We start from the raw sequence: 24,812 nt of genomic DNA, 5'->3' as shown, positions 1-24,812 counted from the left end.
CCAGGGCACTGCCCAGATAACAGACTGAAACATACCCCCAGTCTTTTTGAAAAAGAGGCCTATTTGCTTGTCCAGGAGCTTTGGCCTGAGGGGCCGGCTTCTGGCATGGCACACATGTAGGGACCAACGGAGGGGCTCTAGGGAAACTAAACCAGGGGACACCATCTTGGCACTCTGTCTGCCTTGCTACAACTCACCAGTATCTCCCAGAAAGGAGCTTACACATTCGTCTGGATCCCTGATTTTTGCAACCATTCTGGTCTGGCAGCCAGTGGGACTTACATTTGTGTTTAAAAGCTGCTGCCTGAATGTAGACACTGACTGAGATCCTCACCATTGGAACACTGACAGGTCTTTGCACACACTCACTGGCGGGAGTCAGTAAAAATAGGCTGCTTGGACAATCACAAATGTTCGAGAGACAACCAGGAGCTAGGGCAGAGTGGAAGAATAAGGTTCAACTCCCACACAAGGCCACTCCTTCAAGACTGGGAGAGGTGGCTGTTTCATCTAATACATAAAAACCAACAGAGAGTCAAGCAAAATGATGAAGCAAAGGAATATGTTCCAAACCCAAAAAAAAGACAAACCTCAGAAAAAGACTTTAATGAAATGGAGATAAGAAAATAAAGCAGAAGAGCAAAGTGAGTCTGTACTTTCTGTCTCTTTTTTCCTCCACTTAAAACTGCTTTGAGTCATAGAAGTCATCCATGTGTCCCACAGAAGCATCGTGAGGCATCTTCCCAGACCCCCTATTCCAAGACCATCTTCATGTCATCCCATGATCCCCCTCACTCTTGGTTTCTTATGGCTTAGGGTCAAGTAGGCAGATGTCCAATTGGCCTTTTGACCATAACCCAGTTAATTTGTGATGGAGGTGGATGTGGAAGAGTGCGGGGAGGAGGTGATGAGGTGACATATTACCCCATAGCCTGTCTTTATTTGGGACCTGATCTGTTACTAAGTTGAGGGGGCAGGGGAGAGAGACAGAGAGAGAGAGAGAGAGAGAGAGAGAGAGAGAGAGAGAGAGAGATATGTATTTCTCTCAACTTGTATGAGAGAGACTGAAAGAGGAAAAGATAGATGGATGTGCTCACTGGACACCTAAATCCAGAGGGGAGGAACTTACTTTGTAGTACCTCCCAATGTGTGCTCCATTGTCTCTCATCTCATGTCTTTTGTTTCATGCCTCTGGACTTTTGCTTGGGCTTCCCTATTTGCTCAGAATATCTTTTCTCACTCTCGCTACACATCCTTCAAGCCTCAGGCATCTTCTCCTTTAGGACCAGTCCCTCCATTCCTGACTGGCCCCAACATGCTCTCCCTGTGAGCCCCCATAGCAATCTGTACGTCCATATCTGTTCATGTGTTTGTCTTCCCCAACAACTTGCAGGTTTGTTTATCTTTATTATGTTCCTAACCGATCGTTTGGCCTTTGTCAGACAGCCAATAAATGTTTATTGAATAAATGAGTTAAGGTTTAGAGATGCAAATAAGTTGAAAGCTAACCTTAGAAAACCCTAGTCCAGTCTAATATGTAGCCACCTCTAGGCATTTGACCTCTATATTCACCGTTTCTGGCTGTCCAGTCACAATCGGCCTAAGGACTGGACCAGGCAGAGTAATTGTTAAGAGATGTTTTAATGATATGATAATAATAGCTAGCATATACTGAGTAATTACTGTCTCAGCCTCTGTTCTAAGCACATTGCATATGTTAATCATTTAATTCTCACAATTCTATAATCATCCCTGTTTTATAGATGAGAAAACTGGGACGTAGAGAGGTGAAATGACATATCAAGGATACCCAGCAAGTGGAAGATCTGGCTCCAGAATCCATACTCTCAACTGCTATGCCTCTCAATGACAAAGACAGAGATGGTTGAACCTTAATAACCTCAGGTTTATTCTGAACTTGAAAGGTGGACCTAGGTCACAGAAGAAATACATTCTCCTTTTTACGTCTTTATCTGTCATCCCATGATTTCACTATGCTCACCTTCTTCACCTTACATAACTTTTACACACATACACCCACAACCAACTTTGCAAGTGTTTTTACCCTTTCCTGAATGAACAGGATTCCAGTTGTGAGTGGGATGGAAAGTGTTGCAGGACTCCAGTAATTACGCAGTCTTGATGAAATGCAGAGTAGTTTGGACTATAAAATGAGATGGCACATTAATTCATGCAGCCTGGAAAAGACAGAGCAAAAATGGTGCTTTTTTCCCCAACACAACAAATCTCTAAAGGGATGAATACCTTCTTTAAGTTCTTTAGTTTGTCGGAAAAGTAGATCCTTTGGGGGAAACTTATTTATAATGCTGGGAGATAGGGTGGTCTTCTCCTAAGGTAAGTTGGATTTCTGTTGGAGCCACAGAGTGACTTCTATTGAGATCTGAGCTTATTACATAGTGCAGCTAAAGTGCAAAGGAAGAACTTATCAAGAAAACTTTGAAACTTAGTTATATTCAGTTGAAAAGTCGTAATATTAAATAAGAAAATTATCAAGAGGAACCTATGAATATAGATATCTCAAAAGATGCTACTAAGGCTTCTCCAGGGTGGCTACACAAAGACCCAGAGTTTGCAAGGCTTGAAAGTCAACTGAGCACACATATTTTTAAAGAACTCCATGGGGATTTTGAACATTTTAATATGTTTTCACATATGGATATTACCATATCCACTGTCAGGGAGAAAAAAGAAATATATTTATAGTTATTGGAGCAAGGATTTAGACTGAAATATCTGTACAGTTTTTATTCAAGGGATATAGGATTCTGGAACAGACTATTTGAGAGAGAGCAAAGATAGGTTTTTCCCTCTAGATGTCTTTAGGAATGGAAAATGCATCTTATAATTTGGGCATTCAGCTTGGAGGTGAAGTGATTGGCTAAAATTTTAATAAGCTATATGCTTTCTGTGAAGATTAGTCTCTGAATTTGTTAATATGATTGTGACCAAAACGGCCAAAAACAACAAGAGTCAGAAAAAGAGTGCCCCAAAAGGCTTCTTAAAAAAAAAATACACAGCTAAGATTTCACTTGGTTAAGTAAAAATATAAAGTAGGAAAAAACAAACAAAAAATGGAATCTAGGTGAATTTTTTTCCCTTCCTATCCACAACTCCTTCCTGGTAAGTGATGTAATTCTGGGTGAATTTAGTACTCCTCCTTTATTTTCACTTTTATAAAGGGAGATTGTGTTTGTGTGTGAAATGTGTCTTTTACTATGGTTCTACACAATATTAACATCTCAAAAAAAAAAAAAAAATAGACAGGTAAGAGATATTTATTGACACTGACCAGAAACATATACAAGTATTTCTGAAGAACAAGCTGAAAATATTTCCTGGTTTATTTTCTCAAACAGAGACCCATATCACTCTGAAGGCAGGATGTGCCAGTTTTCCTTTGTGGAAAAGCACATGCTGGCAGTAAGCTTTGCTAAGAGAGCAGTTTTTGTCCTTAAAGAACTACAGGGCAGAGATCCTTCTAGGGAGTGGTAGTTGTTGGTGCTCCCAGGGCTGGCAGAGACTGGGTCAGTGGAAAGTAGCGAGGGCACTACAGGAAGTTTCACTATTTACATCAGAATTGACTTGCTAGGGCTTTGCCTCTGAGCTCTCTTGAAAGATGCTGCTGAACTCTGACTTGAAAGACACCAGCATTAGGACTGAGAAAGTGCGGCTGCAAAGTACGTGGCCCAGGTCTTAAGAGTCGAGATTGTGTCCACAGCAGAGTGACCGGCTGGTCAGAACAGTGCCCAGACAGGACACGTGTGTTTCATGAGGACTATGACAGATCAGTACCAGAACCAACCCCTTTGATGTTCCAAAGAGAAATTAGCATGTAAAAAACAAACCAAGAAAAGGCCTTTCCCATATCCTCCTCTGCCTTTGGGGGGCACAGAGGCCACTCTCCTTAATCAGCTTCAGTGATTGTGAAGTTTGCCCATCATGAATGTCATTCTTTCCATCCAAATTGCTTCTTCTAGGTCTTAAAAGGCATTTCAAAAAACAGATGATCCAGTAAAACATGCAACGTGGAATTTTACTCTAGAGTCATAACTCTGAAAATATTTTTGGTTATTCAAATTAATTTCTCCTCCGGAAATCTGAAATTAGGTGTGATAAATTAACGATGATACAAATAGAGCTGCTTTCAATAATTTAATTATTAGACTCAAGCCCCAAAAAGGAACTTGCATGAAATATTAAATATTACTCCTAAAGCAATTTGGACACAGTCACACACACACACATCAGGAAAGGAAAAAAATTCTCCCCAAAATGCCAGTGTTTTGTTTTGTTTGAAAAAATAACGACAATACAATTAGAGGTAAACAATATTTTCTTCAGCTCCATCTCCAGTTTCCCCATCTTCTCTGGTCAATGTCTGTAGATTTAGCTTTGCTTCTGCTAAAACCGTCTGCAGCTGAGGGCCAAGTGGATCTGAGTCATGGGGACTCGGAAACTCAGTCTCAGAGATGTCCAAATCTGCAACAGACAGACAGCACAGGTCACAAGACAGTCAGCTTGAGACCCACAAGGCAGGTGAACTATGACTCAGAGTCAGCCATGGAGAGAATGGTGGCGTCCAGTGAGAAAGGAACAAAATGGATATCCAATGATTTAATCAATATCAGTAAGCTCTATTTGATTGTGTGTACAAATGTCCTCTGTGGCTAAAAATAACATTTATAAAATATTCGTATGGAAGTGTCAAATAAATAAAGACTTGTCAGAATTTGTAGGCTGTGAAAACACTGCTACTGCTGAGAAAGGGGTGTCCATTTATTTTTAAAACTGGGTTTAAGATCTTAGAAATACAGTATATACTCTAGTTATGTGCAATTAACTATATTTGCATCTGCATAGCACTTTCCCTCAGAATATCTCAAAGTCAAGAATTGACCTCAAGACAAATAATGTATCTGGGATTTTATTGATATGGGCCAGGGGTGGGGAGAAAGGAGTTGAAGGATGGAGACCCTTCAGCCTCACCATTGTGCAAATCTGTTAACACCGCACAAATCACTTAGCAAGAGTAGCCGGGTTCCTAGGGAAAATCGTTCCAATATCAACTATGACTGGGATTATTTTTTTCTGGTTACCTAGCAACAGCAGGGCATAGTCTATTCTCCCTTTTTCTGGTAAAAACCCTCTAACATATAGTTTAAAGAGGAGGTGAAAAGGGGTTTTGATTTTAAGAAAAGCAAGGCTCTTAGACCGTTTTCTCTGCACTTGTTCCGTGGACCATCCTCCCTGAGGCTTGGCTATATGGCAAAATTACAAACACCCGGCTTCATTTGGAGCAAAAAGCAGTGTGTGCATGGAAATCAGGTGGGAAAGATGTATAACCCCGAGGCCCACTTGCAATTTAGTCAGTCATTAACAAGAAGTCATTATAGTCGTTGCCATATTTTGTTCAAAGTCTCTATTATTTAGATGGATACACATAACTGCTGGCAGTCTAATGACAAAAACTGCTTGTGACTTTTGTCCTTTTGACAAGGAGGATCTTTTTGGTTGTTAGAGAAAGCAGGAAGCAAGGCCTGGCAGGAATGAACAGCAAAATGTCCTCACAATGCTCCGTCTTTGGGAATGTGGCACCCTTTGCTACATCTCCTTTCATCACTCCTTCCAATAGGAGGCAGGACCAATGGCAGAGGGGTAGCTAGGGCCCCAGGAAGTAGAGACAGTTCACCTGGAGGAACTGACCTCTGCCTCTGAAGCTGAGGAGAACCGCTGGGAGAGGTGAAGGAAGGAGGAGGTGAGGAGGTAAGGCTGCACCCCAGAGGTTTAGGCCATTCCTGACTTTGTCCCCAATGGAGCACAAAGAAAAAAATCCACTTATGTTGGGGTGACTTGATTCTATTGATCTCAATTCTAAGTCCTGCACCTCAAATACCGGGAACTGCTGAAAATGTATCTACTGAAGATGCCTCTAACTACCACCAGGTATAGAGTGACTTCTCGGGGCACAGAACCTGTCCCAGGTCTTACCTCCATCATTTAATCAGCTAAATGCGAAAACCCCCCGACAATGATATTGCTATCAGAGCCATATAAATCTGTGTCCTATTTCACCACATTGGGAGCAAAGTATGCTTGTGTGATCACAACATACTTTCACAATTTCAACTCCTTTCCCAGCCATTGAATGAATAAGGCCATTTCATCTCTAAACACAAATATTCCCAGTTAAACTACTGACATTTAACATTACACAATGTGAAAAACAAACAAACAAACAAAAATACCCCACACTTCAAAACTCCCATCTAGCAGATGCTGGCAGATTGGAGAACAGTTCACCTAAGCGACTACAGTGCTGCCTCCTAGCCCACAGGAGGTCCAGCGAGGGCACAAGAAATACTACATGGAGAATGAACAATCATCCATTAAATGAGGTGATTAGGAGGTGACTGCTGACACATGTGACCATGCCAGGCGCTATGGAAGCCCTTAACCCATGTATGTTTCCTTCCTCTGGGGTGTGAAACTTGTAGCAAAGAATCCCAAATACTGGTGAGTCTAGGTAACTGGGAAGTCCCTTTAATGATTTTAAGAGAAGACTTGCTCAAAAGGAGCCAAAGAACAAAATATATATCAGAAAGAATTCTTTTATCTGAAGTTAAAGGGTTAGTCAGAACTTTTTCAAATAAGAATAAAAATACAGAAGAAAAACATCTCTAGGTGAGAGCTTGTTGGACCCAAAAGCGAATGGCCCAAGTTGTAATCCTAGATGTATTAATGGAGGTGGTTGTGGTGTGTGTCACCTGGAGAGGAACTCAATTTCCTTCTCTGTGTTCCTTCTTGGTTGTACCTGAACTGTTTAGGCAAGGTCAGACAATCTGTCTTTGAAATTAGAAACTGTTCTGTGATTTCTGATTTTATTACTCCATTTCAACCCTGAAAGACCTGCAGCACGGCAATTGTATATTTCTCAAGGTCACCCACCTTTTTCCACACTTTTTCCCCTAGAGAGTATGATCATCATATAGAACCCTAAACTCAAAAAACATTTGTTCAAATAAAACCTCACTGATTCAGAAAGCCAAATTCTTGAGAAGTTAATCATCCAATTTGATTTGTGATCAAAACGCCTATAAATTGTTAGACTTTAAAACAGAGTACCTCATTTTTAGTAAGCAAATATTAATATAATTGGGTTAACTAAAAACCAAATGCCAGTACAATGAAACAAAACTTCAAACTACAAAGAACCTTTCAATCTAGTGTCTCAACACACCTTTCCTACTTAGTTGACATGAAAGAAATAATTTGATCCTTACCATACCTCTGGAAACTAAACAGAGTGAGCATTATTAACTTTAAAATAAGGACAAGTACGCTGAAATACATCAAAGCCCAAAAGCCTGGCTAAACCAAGTGGAGAGGTGCAGGGTTTTTCCCATTTAACTGAACTTTTATTCAGATCCTGAAGCTTCATCCTTCACAAGAAATTTCCTTGGACTCTCGGATAACTTCTGCACTGATATCCAGAGATAGTTCCCTAAATCTCCTTATCTTTAGCCCTTAGTTGCAACTTGTTGGTTGACATTTACATTTATCATTTTCACACTTTTCTCGTCTCGCCAGCTGTTGGAATGTCATTATCAGGGGAGAGAATCTTGGGTCTGGGATGACATATAACTACAGAAATAAGCTCCTGAAAAGCTGACACTAGCGGGAAGTAAAATCAGGCTTTCCTTCCTTGGCTCACCACCGTCACTATTCTTTTGAGCCAACTGAATAAACCGGTTATTTTCAAGACCAGACTATAAACTTAAGGTGGAAAATGCAACCCCATGCCCTAATACAAACGAATAAAGTGCTTCCTAAACTCAGAAGTGAATGAAATCTTTTAAACCACAAGCTATAGTAAAAATGTAACCCTGGGCAAGTCATTTCCCTCCTCTTGACTTCAGTTCATGAAAGATTGAACTGAAATCATCATTCAGGCCCCTTAAACTTTTTATATTGCATGAGAATAGTTATGTCTGTGTTTTGGTTCAGTGATTCACTAAATAATATTCCAGAGATACAACAAACGTATGGCTTTTGCAACTGCTTTATGTTCAAGAAATGCACATTGATTACCTTAAGTTGCATTTAAAGTAATGTTTTTAAGGTAATTTCCAGACATATGTTCCACCCCTCTACCTTCAATATTCCCAACAACGCATATGAGTTGAGCCCACACACGGTCCTCAATGATAGGATTTGGAAAGCTACCTCAGGAGTGAAAGATAATGTCCATAGTCCACTTCATCTCCCCTTCTATGAACAGCAAGCTTTAGAGTAACTTGTCATAAAGAACAGGCTTTGTGACAAGTCAGAATGTGTTGTCTCTTTTAAAAATAATCAATGTGGTCTTTGCCTCTGTTTGCATTTTCTGAAGAGAAAACATTTTAAATCATGATAATTTTTAAAACAGAAATTTTATTTAAATTTAAAAGCACCAGTATAATTTTCTTATGAACTTCAACTCTCAAGGTCTGAATTTAGCTCAGCAATGTGCCCAGTGACCAGGCACCCAGCAGCCCAGTGCTGCCAAAAGCACGTTGAGTCTACTGCTGCGCTCACTGGCGATGCCTGGTTCAGTTCTCTCTGTATCTTATCCCATTCCATTCTCCCCAACAAAACTCACAAAACAGAGATTTGTGTCTTCTGGGTCTTGGCTGTGTTCTTGTTTACTTTAATGAAGTGTTCTGACTTGTACTTATTACTATACTCCTTGTTCCTAAAATAAAAATTCACACTTTCCTAAAATAACTCTACCTTAAATTTTGTCATTAATGTTCCAAGTCTACAAAATAAGTTGCATTCCCTATTTAATGATTGATTGATTCAAGCTTACACTGTGAAATGTTTAAAAAATTGTTTCCTGATGGCATTATTGGCAATCACTATTTTTTCTCAGGAGCATTCATGCACAGAATTTTCCTTCTAATGGAAAACACTTATTGTGCAGAGCTCGAGGTATCTTCAGAGCAAAGGAAAATTCATCTTTGTCTCTTATTTTGCTCAACTCCATTTTCCATAGTGAGCCACAAACAGGATGTGAGTTTCTGGCATGAAAACCACTCTCGCCTTGATATCTGAAGCCAATGATCTCAATTAATGTTATGATTCCCTTTCTTATCCCTCATGTACCATTATTGTACCTGAAATAAAATAACTGAAGTGTACTCTGGGGGGGTGTCTGTGTGTGTATGCACACACGTGTGTGGTATGCATATATAAATTTGTAATGTAAGAAAGCAAACTGTTATTATTTTTAAGTTGTGACTATTAGAGTTGGACTTTATTTTCTTATTGGTAATTAACATATTTAGAATAATCTATGTTGGTTATATGGTAACGCTGACAAGAAATACAGCAATTGGAGCAACTGATGCAATGAAAATGAGGTTATATTAACACAAGACACGTTATATGTCAGTTTTCTCGGTTGACTGGACTTGGATTTGTTCTCACACTCTTCTTTCTCCCCAGAAGGGTGCCATGTTAAGGAATCATGAACTTGACATCAGCAAGCCCCATGGCAGGATAGGGCAAGTACTTCCTCCTTCCTCTCTTCTTTGAGATGCATTTCAAAAACTGTGTTTCTTTTCGTTTCAAAAAAGGTATGTGTCTCTACACAGGATACTAATAGGTATTAATGATATAAGATACAGTGGTCAAGAAAGTTGATGAAACTCTGGGTAAATCAAGTTTCTTTATTGACAGATTCTTCAGGACTTTAGGAGGCTCACCTGTATGATGAATCTCTAAGAGGGAAAAACAGTATGTGGTATTCCCCAAACTCAGATTTTCTCACAGTGTACTTTGCAGTGTTATAGTCCCTGCAACATACTTTGGGAATAGTGCACTTAAGAATGATAAACCTATTATAGACTAACAAAAAGACAATAAGTGAACAAGATGCCACCATAAATCAGGGATGGGAACCTAAAAATAAATGAGGTTTTTCAAATTCAGAAACTGTTAAACCTCAATATAATGTCTATAGTGGACCCAGGCAACAATCACAAATGGCTGCTAAAATCATTTGGAGAGAAGCTGACGGGAAACTTTATAATGGATAAGTTAAGCTGATAACATCTAAACCCACAGATCAATCTTAATATCACAAAAAGAGAAACAGACATGGTAAGTCTCCTGATGGGATACTATAGAAAGTATACAACATGTACAATATAAGAAATATGTAACAGTGTATGAAGATTTTTCATGTCAAAAAATAGAGCCCATATCTAGTCAAAAGTCAAACATCTATTCCCAACAACCACTTTACAGGATATACAGGGGCAGAAGAATATGTTAAATGACACCATAGAAATGCAATCAGCAAAATCCAGAATGTAAGAAATTTTTCAGAAAAAAATTTTTCTCGAAAAAAATGTCTTTCAAAGAAATGGACAACCTAGTCTTTCCAACAAATTTTAAGTTTTTTTCTTTTTCTTTTTTTTTTAAGCAGGGGAACTTTAGATTAAGAGATTTTATATAATTTTATTAACCAATGTCACCCCAATAAATTTAATAAAATTTTAAAAAAAAGAGAGACTTAAGAGCTACACAAACCAAATGCAATATATGAAATTATTTGGATCCCAATTCAAACAAACCAAAGGAAAAAACTGAGACCATCAGAGAAATTCAAGTACTGACAGTATGATTTTAAGTAAAAATTGTTAATTTTTTAGGTGTCATAATGATGTTGTGGGGATGTTAAAAAAAAAAAAAAAAAAAAGTCCATATCTTTTAGAGGAAGATACTAAAGTATTTTTGGATAAAATGATAGAATGTCTTGGATTTGCTTTAATATAACCCAACCTGAGAGGAGAGAGAAAAGGGTACGGACGAACTAGAATTGGTCATGTGTTGGCAATCGTTAAAGCTGAGAGTTCATTAAATGATTCTCTCTACTTTTGTATATGTTTGAGATGTTTCATGATATATATTTTTTAAAGCCCATAGCCTTCCATGTAATTGGACTATAAAATTATATAAAATTCTCTGTTATTACAACAGCATAGCTCCTATATATCTGATATAAACAGAACACAGTGGCCATAAATTCCTCTGGATGCCAAGTGTATTCAGATCAATTTTAATGCAAATGAATCACAAGACATTGGCAAGTGCCCTGTGTGTGGGTGTATAGTATCTATCTTGAAAGATATACAATTTGCATGAACCTATTCCATAAAATAGATGAGGTTCATTTGAGTTTATAGCTACCCATAAAAAAATGATACAGATTCAGTATGGTCTTTACTGTTGCCTAAAATAATCTAACATCTCCTATGTGAAATATAATTCAGAAAAGATCTCATTTTATGCCCTGGGTGCATTTGTCCATGGCAATGAATTGATAAGGATTCTCCTGGAATTTGGATTCCTATTCTTAAAACTAAAAAGTAACATTTAAGAAATAGGAAGTAAAAATACTATGTCTAGTCCAACAATATCAAAGGAAATTTCAGTTCGTAATAATAGTAGGTGTCAATATATTAATATATTGTCAAAAGGATGAATGAATTAGTGAATACCTAATTCAAGAATTCTATCTAATTAGAGTTGTGGGAATCACCAATTTGAAATTCTTATGTTTAGAAAATATCTTACATTTTTATTTAGTCTAATCCTTGTCTTCTCTGCAGAATTAAACTGAAAATCAAAATAGAATTGCTTTATAGGTTTCTCTCTTTAAGCCAGGGGTGTCCAAACTGCAGTCCATGGACCAACTGTGGCCCACAATCCATTGTTAATCGGCCCACAGCAAATACCAAAAATATATTTAGTTTACTTAAATAAACCAGGTGAGGCAATACGTACTTCACCCCAAGTGAGTGGCCCAGTTGTTTGTGTATTTTACCGCATATGGCCCTTGGTAAAAAAACGTTGAAAAAAGTTTGGACACCTCTGCTTTAAGCTAATAACATTATTTGACCTTGAGTCGAACATTCCATTCAATCCTCACACCAATCCACAATGAAAGGTACTATGGAATATGAGATAGCCTAAACCCAAGATAGAGACAAACCTAACCTGAAAACAGCACAACCCAGGAACACAGGAAGCTGAAGGAAACATCCAAAAACCATAATTAATATCTTTAAAGAGATATTTAAAAGATATTTCAACTACAAAACAAGATTCCATAAAGTAGGACCTATTAGAGAACAAGGAAATCTCTTGGACATTAAAAATACGCTACCTGAATTAAAAAATAAAACAAAAGATGGAATAGTAGGAGGCTAAGGACAAGAAAATCTCCCAGAAAGTAGAGCAAAAATATGAAGAAATGGAACTAGAAGAAAAATAATTACAAAAATCAGAGGCTCCCAGAGTTCCAATTTACAACCAGAAACAATTCCAGTAAGATAAAACTGAAGAGAAGCAAGTTTTTAAAGAAAAAGAAAATTTCCCAGAACCAAAGGAAATATGTCTCTAGATTGAAAGAACTTAATGAATAATGAGTACAAATTATTTTAACAAAAGACCACACGAAGGCATATTACAAAATTCATCCAAGAAGAGATGAAAAGATAATTCTAAAGGTTTCCAAAAATCAAGAACAGGTCACAAACAAAGGCTTAGGAATCAGAATGGCATCAGACTCTCAACAACAACCCTGGGAAGTATAAAAATCAGATCTTTCAAAATTCTGAAGGAAAATAATTTTTGATCTAGAACTCTAAACTCATGTACATTATAAAAACCATGTGTAAAAGTAGCAAAAATAAATAAATGAAATGAAAAAGACATCTCAACTAATCTGACAAAAATTTGCTTTTGTTTTTCTTAGGGAATTTGGAGATATGCTTCACCAAATAAAAAAATATGGCATTATAGAGGAAGAATGGGATTGAGGGCATAAGCTCCAACACAGGAGAGATGTGAAGGGATGCCCCAGGTGACAGCTATATACTGTGTTTCCCGGAAAATAAGACATAGTCAGACCATCAGCTCTAATGCATCTTTTGGAACAAACTGCTTTATGCAAAAATTAATATAAGACCTGGTCTTATTTTAATATAAGACTGGGTATAATATAATATAATATAACATAATACCATGTCTTATATTAATTTTTGCTTTAAAAGACACATTAGAGCTGATGGTCTGGCTAGGTCTTATTTTAGGGGAAACATGGGAGCAGGTCTGGAAAGCAACAAGGGCATATTGGCACTGGAGGACAGAGGATCCTAAAAGGGAAATTTCCAGGAAGGAAAACGAAGCTGATAGATATTGGATGTGTTGAGTGTATGGAAAATAATATTCATCAGTTCCTGAGAGACATATAGGAGCTTTAGAGGAAAACATAGTGGGAGGTAGGAAAAAAGTAAGCACATGAAAAAAATCAGGCAGATGGTTCAAGTCTCAGTAGAATAGAACATAATAGTCAATAACAATATTAAGTAGATTCTGTACATGCAATTGATTTCTCCATCTCGAAAGAGCTGAGCTCTCACAAATGTCCTTTGAATTTCAAAGTGCCCACATATAACCATAAATATGATTTCTCTGAAAACTACTTCTCAAAGTCCAAAACATAGTGAGCCGATTCAAAAAGAATTAATGTGTCTGTATAATTAAGAGTGGACACTTTTAAAATTCCAAAACCTGCTGTTAGTAAAAAAACCTTTACAAACAGGCAATTCACAGATAAGGAAACCTAAAAAGCCAATAAAGACAAAAAAGGTACTAAATCTCACTACTAATTAGGGAAGTACAAATTGAAAGAATGAGTTACCATTTCACACCAAAGATAATGGCAAAAATTTAGAAGCCTAACAATACTAAGTGTTGAGGAGGATTGGGAGAAACTGAAACTCTCACATATAGATGCTGGAAGTGATATTACACCACTTTAGAGAGAAATCAGTAATACCTGGCAAAACCAGACAGTCCTACTACTTCTAGGCGTTATAATCTAAATAAACTCTCATTCATGCACAAGGAGACATGCATAAAATGGTGTTTCCTGAGGATCATTTGTAATAGGAAAAAAATTGGAAATATCCTAATTGCTCATTAGTAGGGTAATGAATATGCTGGTGTTTATTCATAGAATAGTATACAGCAGTTTACTGAACTGCTTGTGCTACATGTATGAATATGCACATTGAGTGAGAAAAACAAGTTGCAAAAGACACAAATTCATACATATATATGGAGAGAGAGAGGGAAGGAAGTTGGAGAGGAAAAGGGGAGGGGTAGAGGAGGGGAGGGGAGGAGTAGGCTATTTAACTATTAAAAACCAAAAATATATTATTTATGGATACATATATATGAAGTGATAGCATTAAAACGTACTGTGGAAATAATGTACACCAATTGTAGGATATTAGCTAACTCTAAATAGGAAATAAAGTAAAAGATAAAGGGGAAGGAACTTCATGTCTGTAACATTTTTTTTAAAAAAAGCGGAGTTATCTGAAGCAAATACGGCAAAATATTAACATTTGGTAAATGCACGCCTGATTCATATTTTCTATATTCTCTGTAAGTTTGAAATTTTTCATAATTAAAACTTTTATATTAAAAATGCATTAAAATGTGCAGCAACCAATTGCAATATGTGGTCTTTATTTGGATCTTGAGTCAAAAAAACAAACTGCAAAAATTACATGCACCACGTAGGTCTCCAGCGACAAGGACAGGGCAGTATGTTCACGGCACTGAATTCCTCTGAAGGATGTAGAGACCAGGGACCTCTGAGCACCATGCCAATAAAGCTGACCTGGAAACTGCCTGCTGCATGACCCGACCCACATTGAAAGAGTTATGCCTCTCATTTTGCTGAGAGAAGAAAAATTGAATTCATTTCTCTGCCAGGTGAATAATGCAGGAAATCAGCCTAGGAATTTTAATGCTGCATTTACTTCTTACTGGTTCAGTAGAAGGAAAAGCAGCTGTTCAAATTCTTAAGCATATAAGATCCAGTGTTTTTCTTTATACCAGAGGAAAGCAAGCAATTAGATCAAATACATGCAAGCTAATTAGTCCTACTTACTTCTTAATAATTATGTTATTACCAGACGTTTTAAAAATGCCATCCAATTATTTAAAGGTTTACAAATGAGGGTGTTTTTCTTTTGATCAACTACAAAACTATGAGAGTCAAAAAACGTATATGCCTTTTGTGTTCTGAGAAATAGATATTTACAGTTTTCAAAGCAATAAAAAATGTTTTCTTTTTAAAAATGAGAAACATTATTTTCATAATTCTTATTTGTTTGAAATAACATTTGGCAAGAAACCAAATCAATTAAAATATTTTTTCCAACTGCAGCCTTGAGTTTATGCCACTCAAAAATGATTATAATTTTAAAAGTACAACATAACATACAGAAAATACGTCTTCTTCAGTGCAGATTTTGACACCCTTGGCATTTCTTTTTCACATTTATGTTTGTTATCAGAGTAAAGATTACTATAGTATTAGATATCTGAAAATTAAACTTAAAATAAATATTTTTAGAATTTGCACAAGAAGTGAGCAGTTCGTAGAACAGAGGCAAAAGTCGGATTTTAAACTACCAAAAGAGCAATAAAAAATGATAAATATATATAAATATAACTATATATTATATATAGATATAAATATAGATGCTATATATATTATATATAAATATAAATATATTATATATTATATATAAACATAAATATGTATATATATCATATATATATGTATGTGTATATATATATATATATATATATATATATATATATATATGTATATATATAATCACAGAATAAACTGCTCTACTCCTTGGAGCCATCTCTCCCTATAGGAAATGATTTTAAGTTGCCTTATGCATACAAATGTCATACGAAGCTCCTCTGGCTGTTAATATTTGTGCTTTCCGACATGACTAACACTGGAGCCTAATGAAAGCTTGCTAATTTCCCTTTAATTATTTACCAGGTGACACAAATTCCCAAGCTTGCCCAATATCCTTCTTTTAGACAGACCTCTTTCTTCTATAAACAACTTTTCTCAAGAAGGAGCCATGGCATTACCATAGAACTTTTCTTTAGTGGAATCAGCCACCGAGAGCAAGGATGGTGTAGAGTAGCCTGTTACTTCCTTAGTGACCCCCAGCCCCCACTCCTACATAGCGGAGGGCCATTCAGCAGGCTGCCCTGAGAAAGCCTATTGCCTTCGAGTAGGAAGATACGGACACAGTAACAACAATAAAGACAGGACACCCTGCTCAATGGCTAACCAATACCGACCACAACTGGACAGCACTTCTGAGACCCCCAGAGAGGGCTTCCAGATGTGGTGGCCAGATCAGACGTCAGATACAGCGTCTGAACTGAGCCTTGAAAGCTGACAAGAATATCAACAGGAAGAGATGGCTTTGTGCAGAGGTATTCCAGGTGGAGATTTCCACTCTTACAAAGGGGAGAAAATGCTAAGTGCTGTAAGAAAAAAAGTTGTCAAGTTTGCCTTAAACATGAGTTTGTGCAGGTGAATAAAGGGTGGGGGGCGTGCTGCACTAACAGGTTGTGAGGGTCTTGAATGGGAGTGCTGGGAGTTCTAACTCTGGGAGGTAAACTTGGCAGCTACTGGTGATCAGGACTTTCTATGGTGCCATATCAGTCTACATACCGTGTTTCCCCGAAAATAAGACCGTGTCTCATATTAATTTTTGCTCCAAAAGACATATTAGGGCTTATTTTCAGGGGATGTCTTATTTTTTTCATGTACAACAATCTGTCAAACACAGTCAAATACAGTCATATCATCTTCTTCTGGAACATCATCATAACGTACTAAATGCATCCGTCTGGCTGACCATCTTAACTGGGGCTTGTTTTCAGGGTAGGTTTTATTTTCGGGGAAACACGGTACTTGGCTTCATATATACTCAAGTGACTCAATGTATATATTGCCACACTGACACAAGCTAGTTCCAGGAGCAGGCTGAGAAGAGAGCTGTATTGCTTCTGTTTTTTGCCTATCTGGAATGAGCCCACATTTAGCCAATCAAGTTTTCATCCTTTTGATGGAAAAAGCACTCATTTTCTGTCAATTAGTAGAGGTTATGTCAGAATGAAAGCTAGTTTGAGCTTCTGATCCATTCATCCTTCAATAAGCACTGACGGCCTAGTGTGTGCCCTGCACTGGGCCAGCCAACAGGAAACCGAGTTGAATGAGGTCTCGTCTCAGCACCCAGGGAGTTTTTCGCTATACAATCACTTCAAAAACTATTTTACTTTTTAAAAAAGTTAAATAGGCACCTATTCTAGGAGCAATTCTACTCCTACCTATTTATCAAAGAGAAATGAAAACATAATTCACAAAAAGCCTTGTACAGAATGTTCATAGAAGCTTCATCCATAATTGCCAAAAACTGGAAATAAGCCAGGTGTCCATCAAAAGAAGAATGGATAAGTAACTGGTAAGTTCATCAATACAAGATCATTCAGTAATAAAAGGAAACCTATTATGGATTCATGCAACAGTATAAATGCATCTCAAAAATAATATGCTGAGTGAAAAAAGTCGGGCACAAAAAGATGTATAGTGTCTGATTCCATTCCATTCTAGAATAAGCAAAATTAACCTGTGGTGATGGATAGCAGATGAACAGTTGCTTCTGGGGATGAGGATTGGTTGGAAAGGGGTATAAGGGGGCTTTCTAGAATGATGAAACATTCTGTGCCTTGATATTATTTCCCCGAAACTAATCGAATAATAGAGTTAATACCTGAGCATGCCACTGTATGCAAATTTTCTCTCAATCAATAAACTATATAAAGTATCTTGGATTCTAAAGGGAAAGAAGTGATACAATATTATGGAAAGTAATAAAAGGTCTACTGGACACCAGGATCACAGGAGAGGCTCCTAACCCAGACCGAGAGGGTTTGGATAGAGTGGAAGAAAGCGACCCTGGAGCTAATCTTGAAAGATGAATAAGAGTTAATCAGGTTGGGAATAAAGGACATGAACCCTTATCCACAGGCCCAAATGTTGACCTAGGGGGGCTAAACAAAGGTCTATCTTAAATCCATCAGTTTGGATTTGGTTTTCAAAAGACAACCCATGTGATAAACCATGTTGGGATGTGTCATTTGGATTTCAACTATTCGCAAGGGAGGAAAGAAAATGTATTTGAAGGGTGTGCCACAGGCAATGAAATTATTTCAACATCAATTTAACATCAGTGTTTTTTCCAGTGTACTTCAAGAAATACCTTGCGAGATGCTGGGCTGGAGGAGAGGATGCTGGGGTTAAATAGGTGTGGGTGTGGGAAGTGCCACTTTCGGAGATTCTCAGTACCCATGAACACAATGCAAGTTCTGAAAAAGTTGTGTAGTCTCAAAACCAGCATCTCCCAATACTATCTGATTACGGGACTTTTAACCATCTCAAACTTAATAACAGCCAGAATTGCGGAACATTTTTTGAGAAGTGCCTTCTTAGATAAAACCCAAATGAGACATGAGTCTTTCAGGTCACTAGCAACCATTTGGGAAACAGTCCAGTGGCTCAAGTGACTCAGTGATTTATCCTTTTTCTTAACACAAGGTGTAATACTAACAGTGATAATAACTATGTCTGTTGAGTACTTCCAAAGTTCTACGCATTGTATGTTTTGTCTTATGTAATTCTCCTACCACCTACAAAGTAGACATTACCAGGAGTCCAATTCTATAGATAAGGAAACAGGTAAATGGAGTTAAGTATAAACACTTGCTTAAAATTTCACAGGTAGAGCTGGAATATGAACCCAGACATAATTCTGTTTTAACCACTATGCCAGTCAGCCATCTCCATTGTTCAATGCTAATCTAGTTCATTCTTCATGCCTTTATTTGTTCATCTGTTCATGTATTCATTCATTCAAATCCCTCACTTAAAACTGAAGTACTGATAAATTCATGTATAGTTCATTACATTGGGAAAGTATGTTTTTAGTTCATTTTTGCTGAAACCTGGTTTAGGAAGTGGGAGAAGGTAGGTTCTTTACCTTTTCACTTTGAATGACAAGAAAAATATCACATCACCTACTTTCCTCACAGGAACATGTCTGGTCTTGGTCATTTTGGTCAAAAATGATATTTGCCAAGCAGTTTTCAACACAAGTGGATTTTCTGGATCAGTCTTGATTCAGTTATTTAATCAAGCCCTTTATGAAACATACTTTCTGGAATTTTCCTGAACCATACATTCTCAAAGTTAGCCATTTGTCTCTCTAAAAACATGAAAATAATAATCTCCAAAAAAGCTGAAAATCATCACCAATAACCATCACCAGCAGTGCTGTAAATGTGTTATATATTTATAGAAGTACCATAAAATTATAGAAGTAGTATAAGTTTGTTTGAGAAAAATAAATGTTTTACCTTTAAGCCCACTTTGATTTACAAAAATTTAATTGTGTCCCTATGTGGATGGGTGGGTATGTCTACGTGTGTGCGGGTGTGCATCTGAAGATTTTAAATGCTGCGGTAGGCAAGAGATTAAATCTGACAAACATACAAGCGTATGTGCCATATCTATATATCAATATATCTATGGCAGATAATTTCCAACAAAGGAGCCAAAAACATTCAACAGAGAAAAGAAAGCCTCTTCAATAAATGGTGCTGGGAAAATTAGAAAGCCATGTGCGAAAGAATGAAACTAGACTGTTAGCTGTCACCATACACCAAAATTAACTCAAAATGGATCAAAGACGGAAATATAAGACCTGAAACAATAAATTGCATAGAAGCAAGCATAGGTACTAAACTTATGGACGTTGGGTTCAAAGGGGATTCTATGAATTTGACCTCAAGGCAAGGGAATTAAAAGCTAAAATAAATGAATGGGTCTATATCAAACTAAAAAGCTTCTGCACAGCAAAAGAAACCATCGACAAAATAAAGAGGCAACCAACTGAATGGGAGAAGACATTTGCAAACATGTTTTTTGTTGCTGGTGGATTTTGATAAGGGGTTAATATCCAAAATATATAAAGAGCTCATACAATTCAACAACAAAAAAACCAAACAGTCCAATTAAAAAGAATGGGCAGAAGACCTGAACAGACACTTATCCCAAGAAGACAAACAAATGGCCAACAGATATATGAAAAAATGTTCAACTTCACTAGCTATAAGGAAAATGCAAATCGAAACCATAATTAAATACTACCTCACACATGTTAGAATGGCTATTATTAACAAGACAAGTAATAACAAGTGTTAGAAAGGTTGTAGAGAAAAAGGAACTCTTTATAATGGTGGTGGGAATGTAAACTGGTTCAGACACTATAGAAAACAGTATGGAGGTTCCTCAAAAAACTAAGCATAAAATTATCATATGACCCGTCAATCCCTCTTCTGGGTATCTACCCTAAAAATCTGAAAACATTTATCCTTAAAGATATATATACCCCTATGTTCATTACAGCATTATATATGGTGGCCAAGACATGGAAACAACCAAAGTGTCCTTCAGTAGATGACTGGATAAAGAAGATGCAGTATATATATATATACAATGGAATATTACTCAGATAAAAATACTGCCATTTGCAGCAACAAAGATGGATTTTGAGATTATCATGCTAAGTGAAAGAAGTCAGACAGAAAAAGTCAAGAACCATACGATTTCATTCATATATGGGATATAAAATTGAAAGCAACGAACAAACAAAAACTCATAGACACAGATAACAGTTTAGTAGTTACTACAGGGTAAGGAGGGAAGGAGGTGGCAGAAGAGGGAAAAGGGTCAAATATATGGTGAGGGAAGAGAACTGTCTCTGGGTGGTGAACACACAATGCAATATATAGATGATGTATTACAGAACTGTAGACTTGAAACCTATATAATTTTACTAACCTATGTCACCCCAATAAACTTAATAAAAATTATTTTAAAGCTATATCTATGTCTCTTATCTGACAAAGAAAAAAGAGTTTAATTTACTGGTGGCAGAATTTGTAAAAATGCTTCCATATCCTTACCAGGAGCAATGATAACTTCTTCAAGTAGGATAATTTTAATGTGATTTTCCTCAGTACTTCCTTTGCTTTCAGCCCCACACAGTTCAGATTCAGGCTTTCCCCTCTATGTTCATTAAGGTCTTTAGAGCAGAGGTTGTTCATAAAAGATGAATTTAGTATCTGATCTTTCACAATGCTTTAACCTCAGGCTGCTTGTTCAGCATAAAATAACTTAAATAATTTTTTTTTAATCTATGTAGGTAGTTGAGTCAAGTACCTTAAAAGAAAGCTGAACACATGCCCCCCTCTTGCCCTCCCTGCAATATTACTGCATTCTCCTTTGTAGGGGAATGTGATTCCAGCCCACGGCCCCTAGGGAGACATCAGTGTACAACTGCACTTTCTCACACTGGAGACTGAATGCAAAATATGGCCTCATTACTACATGCCGACTAACAGACCATCACATTTTGGCCAAAATGTTCATTGTGCTTATCCCTCCAAGCTATGTGCCAATGAAAAGTAGTTTACATATGCAAAACTTTGTGAGTGTATTTTAGAGCTCATGTTGAACAGAAGCATCAAGCATCTAAAAATACAGGATGAGCTCTACTTGCATATAATCTGTCATGCCAATCTGGTTAAATTAACAAGTAATCAAAAATAGTACAACTCTGGTAGGAATAAATTCATCAAGAGTCAGAAGTTTAACCTACTCATTGGAAGTGGCACAGCTTTGAAAACCTTTAGTTTCTTAAAAGAGGGTTCAATTGTACTCAGATGGAGTTTACATTAAGCTTCTATATTCTTGTTAGAAGAACATCCCCCAAACAGAACCATATGGAAGCAAGTAAAGACAACACAATATACATACATTTAGGCTTATATAATTTTAAGAATATGTAATAGCTCTATATTTACTATGCTAAAATAAGAAAAACGAAATCCAGCACAGCTAAACAGTTAACTGCAAGGGTGCATTTGAAGTGACAAGAATACAAGCCTAAGATCCTAAACACGCAGATCCCAGAAGCTTTTGGCAAAACCAAGTATGTGAAGTCTCCTCGACTTCTAATATCACCCCATCCCATCTGCCTCTAGCAAATGTCAGTGTATTCCCTGGATGGAAACATGCTTCCTTTCTGAATCATTCCTACAAAGACTTCCAAAAATATGGCCTACTGCAGTTAAGCATGACTACCCCGAATGGGGGGGGGGGGGGGGGGATACGGAAACAAAACCATAGCCTTCTTTCAGTCATCCAGAAGGATCAAGAATTCCCTCTTCTGAATGACCAGTGCCTACACTGAATGAGGCGAACATTTATAGACTCCTATACTGACAGCCAGTAAAGGGCCAAGCTAAGCTGTCTTTGAGACATGAGAACTTCAAACCTCAATCTACAAGAAAGTACTGAGGCTTCCAGGGACATGTTAGAAAACAGACTGTTAAAATCACCTTCTCATTTTGGGTTTCACATGAAGAGGGCTTTGAGCATGCAGTTCCTGTTTTTTGTTGCTGGTGGATTTATGAGACTCAAAGTGTAATGCCCTTATTGCAGTTACAACATTCTGTATGATTAATTGATTGCAAATCACTGCACAGGGTGCCAAGATCACTGGTAGGAAGTAGGTCGTTAAATAAAATTAACTGTGCCAATGTTTTGCTTGTAAATGTTTCTTCCAAAGCCTTACAGCACCATTCTTTCCAAAATGGCCTCAATTCACCGGAGAAGCAGAGTCTCCTATATTTCTGGTGGATGATCCAGATATCCTATATTTAACCCAAACATTCAGCAAGTTATGTTATAGGAAGAAAAAGCCTGTGGTGTAATGAAATTTGCACAAAGAGAGCTGTGGAAAAGCATCACCATGAGAATAATTTTGCATAGCCTTATTGTAAAATGGCTCAGTAAAAGGCTCGGAGTCCTATCCTGCGTAACTAGAACCTTTGGAAGACTGCGTTTTTCCTTAGGTAAAATTTCAAACCAAGCATTAACATATCAAATTAAATTGAATTAATATCTCATCCAGAAAGAGAATGGATAACCTGGCCCCTCATCCAAGGTAAGTCAACAGTGATTTATCATGGCAAATTAACATCTCCACAAATCACAACTCAGGCCCAGCTTTATTCATTATCTGGCTAGAAGTCTGAGTAGAAGAACCACAGAACAAGACTTCTCCCCCGTAGCCAGCTGCGTCTGGGAATTGACCGGCTGAGAACACACAGGTGCCTTTCAGTCTGTATAGGGTAAAGCAAAGGGATACATTTCTTAAGATGCCACCACACTTAATTTTAAGATTGCTCTAATAAGTATGTGATCTTTCAGGCAATATTTTAAGGCTGACAAGTAGAAGTTCCTGCCAGGGAAATCAGTTCACATTCCAGAGTGTATTTAACTAAACAAGTAATACTGATTGTTTTGCCTGGGGAGATGACACTGGATTGTTAAGTAGGAGTTAGCAGAGGAAAAAGTGTTTAAGAAAGTGTCTCACTGATGTTGAGCTAGCTGCCCATGTTTAATTTACTGGGGTTCGAGCAACATTATGGTTAAAAAAGAAATACTTCAGTGGACAGATCGGTTGACTAATAGTTATTGATATAACAATTAAATGCTAAATTGTTTATGTGTCTTCTTCCTAAAATGAAAGCAACTGATTCATTTCTACTTGTTTAGAATAAATTAAAGCATTTTATGGAGAACATATTTTAACTTAAGTTTTTATTTGCTACACATGGGCCATATGGGTCTATATGTACAATGTTCTAAATGGAAAAAATAGTTCATATAAAAAGATGAGTTGTACAAAGAATGCCCATACCAAACTGACAAATAGGATTGTACAGCAGCAAACAAACTTATTTCAACATTAATGAGGAAGGAAAGTTGGTAATTTTTAAAGTCCGCTACCTAGAATCCAGTCAGGTATTAAAGGCAGTTAGTTACCCTGACATTTCAATAATGCTACCTAACATACACCCACCTTACAGAAGTTTTGAAACCCACTCAATCCAGTTAGCCAGCCTGAGGCACTCATCTTGCCTGCCTGTATTAACCACCATCATGTTCAATAGTTCTGCTATCTTTTCTCAACCTCTTTCAGTGCCTCAGTAGAGTCAAGCTGTGTGGCTGAAGATCACAGTTGCTTTCATTTCTTCTACAGAACGCAAACCTTGACCCTTCATTCATGTTGTAAATATTTATCGAATGTTCATACGTGCCAAATACTGTGCTTGGTGCTTTTCATAGCAATTAAAGAATATACACGTAGTTCCCTATCCCTTGAAGTTTATTCTAATAGTGGGGCAGACAAATATTATGCAAATTATTACACATGTAATTAATTCCAATTATGATAAGTGCTAATAAAAGGTGCTCACTCCTGGTGATTCTGAACCTTGATTTTTTTTATCATTTTATCCGGGACTAACAAGGACAGAATGATTCAGGATAACCAAACTCAAAAAAAGATTAAGGTCATAAACCAGAACACAATTTTAAAACTTAAAAGTGAGAAATGGTTTAAATGAAATACTCCAGTTGGCTGTTTTCAACATTTTCTTTCTAATAGGAAAGACTACTCAGAGAACCCAAGTACAATTAGAAGTTGTCCTGGGGAGATATTGATATAATGCAACCAATGAGGGTTGGATGTTCTGCAGATATCGCCACTCTACACTCCAAATTGAGATGTTCAATCTTGTTGCCTGAAAATTTCTTACATTTGGTTCTGAAAACATGGTTGACTCATGTAACTTCTTCCTCTATAGAAAGGAACAAATGGGGAAAAAAAAAGATGTGCTTTCACTACTTCCTCCCCAGGACACTTCTG

At 37.2% G+C, this 24,812-nt stretch overlaps 1 protein-coding gene across 5 annotated transcripts in view; it reads right to left on the bottom strand.

Annotated features, from left to right (window-relative positions):
• Positions 1-3,280: 3,280 nt before the first annotated feature.
• The window catches only part of ARHGEF28 (Rho guanine nucleotide exchange factor 28), a 289,722-nt gene continuing 268,190 nt past the window's right edge, over positions 3,281-24,812 (bottom strand). For all 5 annotated transcript variants that reach the window (XM_088796567.1, XM_088796568.1, XM_088796569.1 and 2 more), the window contains one exon: positions 3,281-4,500. In XM_088796567.1, the coding sequence (XP_088652693.1) occupies positions 4,337-4,500 (164 nt within the window). In that variant the 3' untranslated portion in view covers positions 3,281-4,336. The remainder of the gene's footprint in view (positions 4,501-24,812) is intronic.

This window comes from Rhinolophus sinicus, chromosome 3, assembly GCF_057876585.1.
Source record: "Rhinolophus sinicus isolate RSI-liver-muscle chromosome 3, RSI-T2T, whole genome shotgun sequence".
Classification (NCBI taxonomy): domain Eukaryota; kingdom Metazoa; phylum Chordata; class Mammalia; order Chiroptera; family Rhinolophidae; genus Rhinolophus; species Rhinolophus sinicus.
This window is presented reverse-complemented; position numbering and strand designations above follow the sequence as displayed.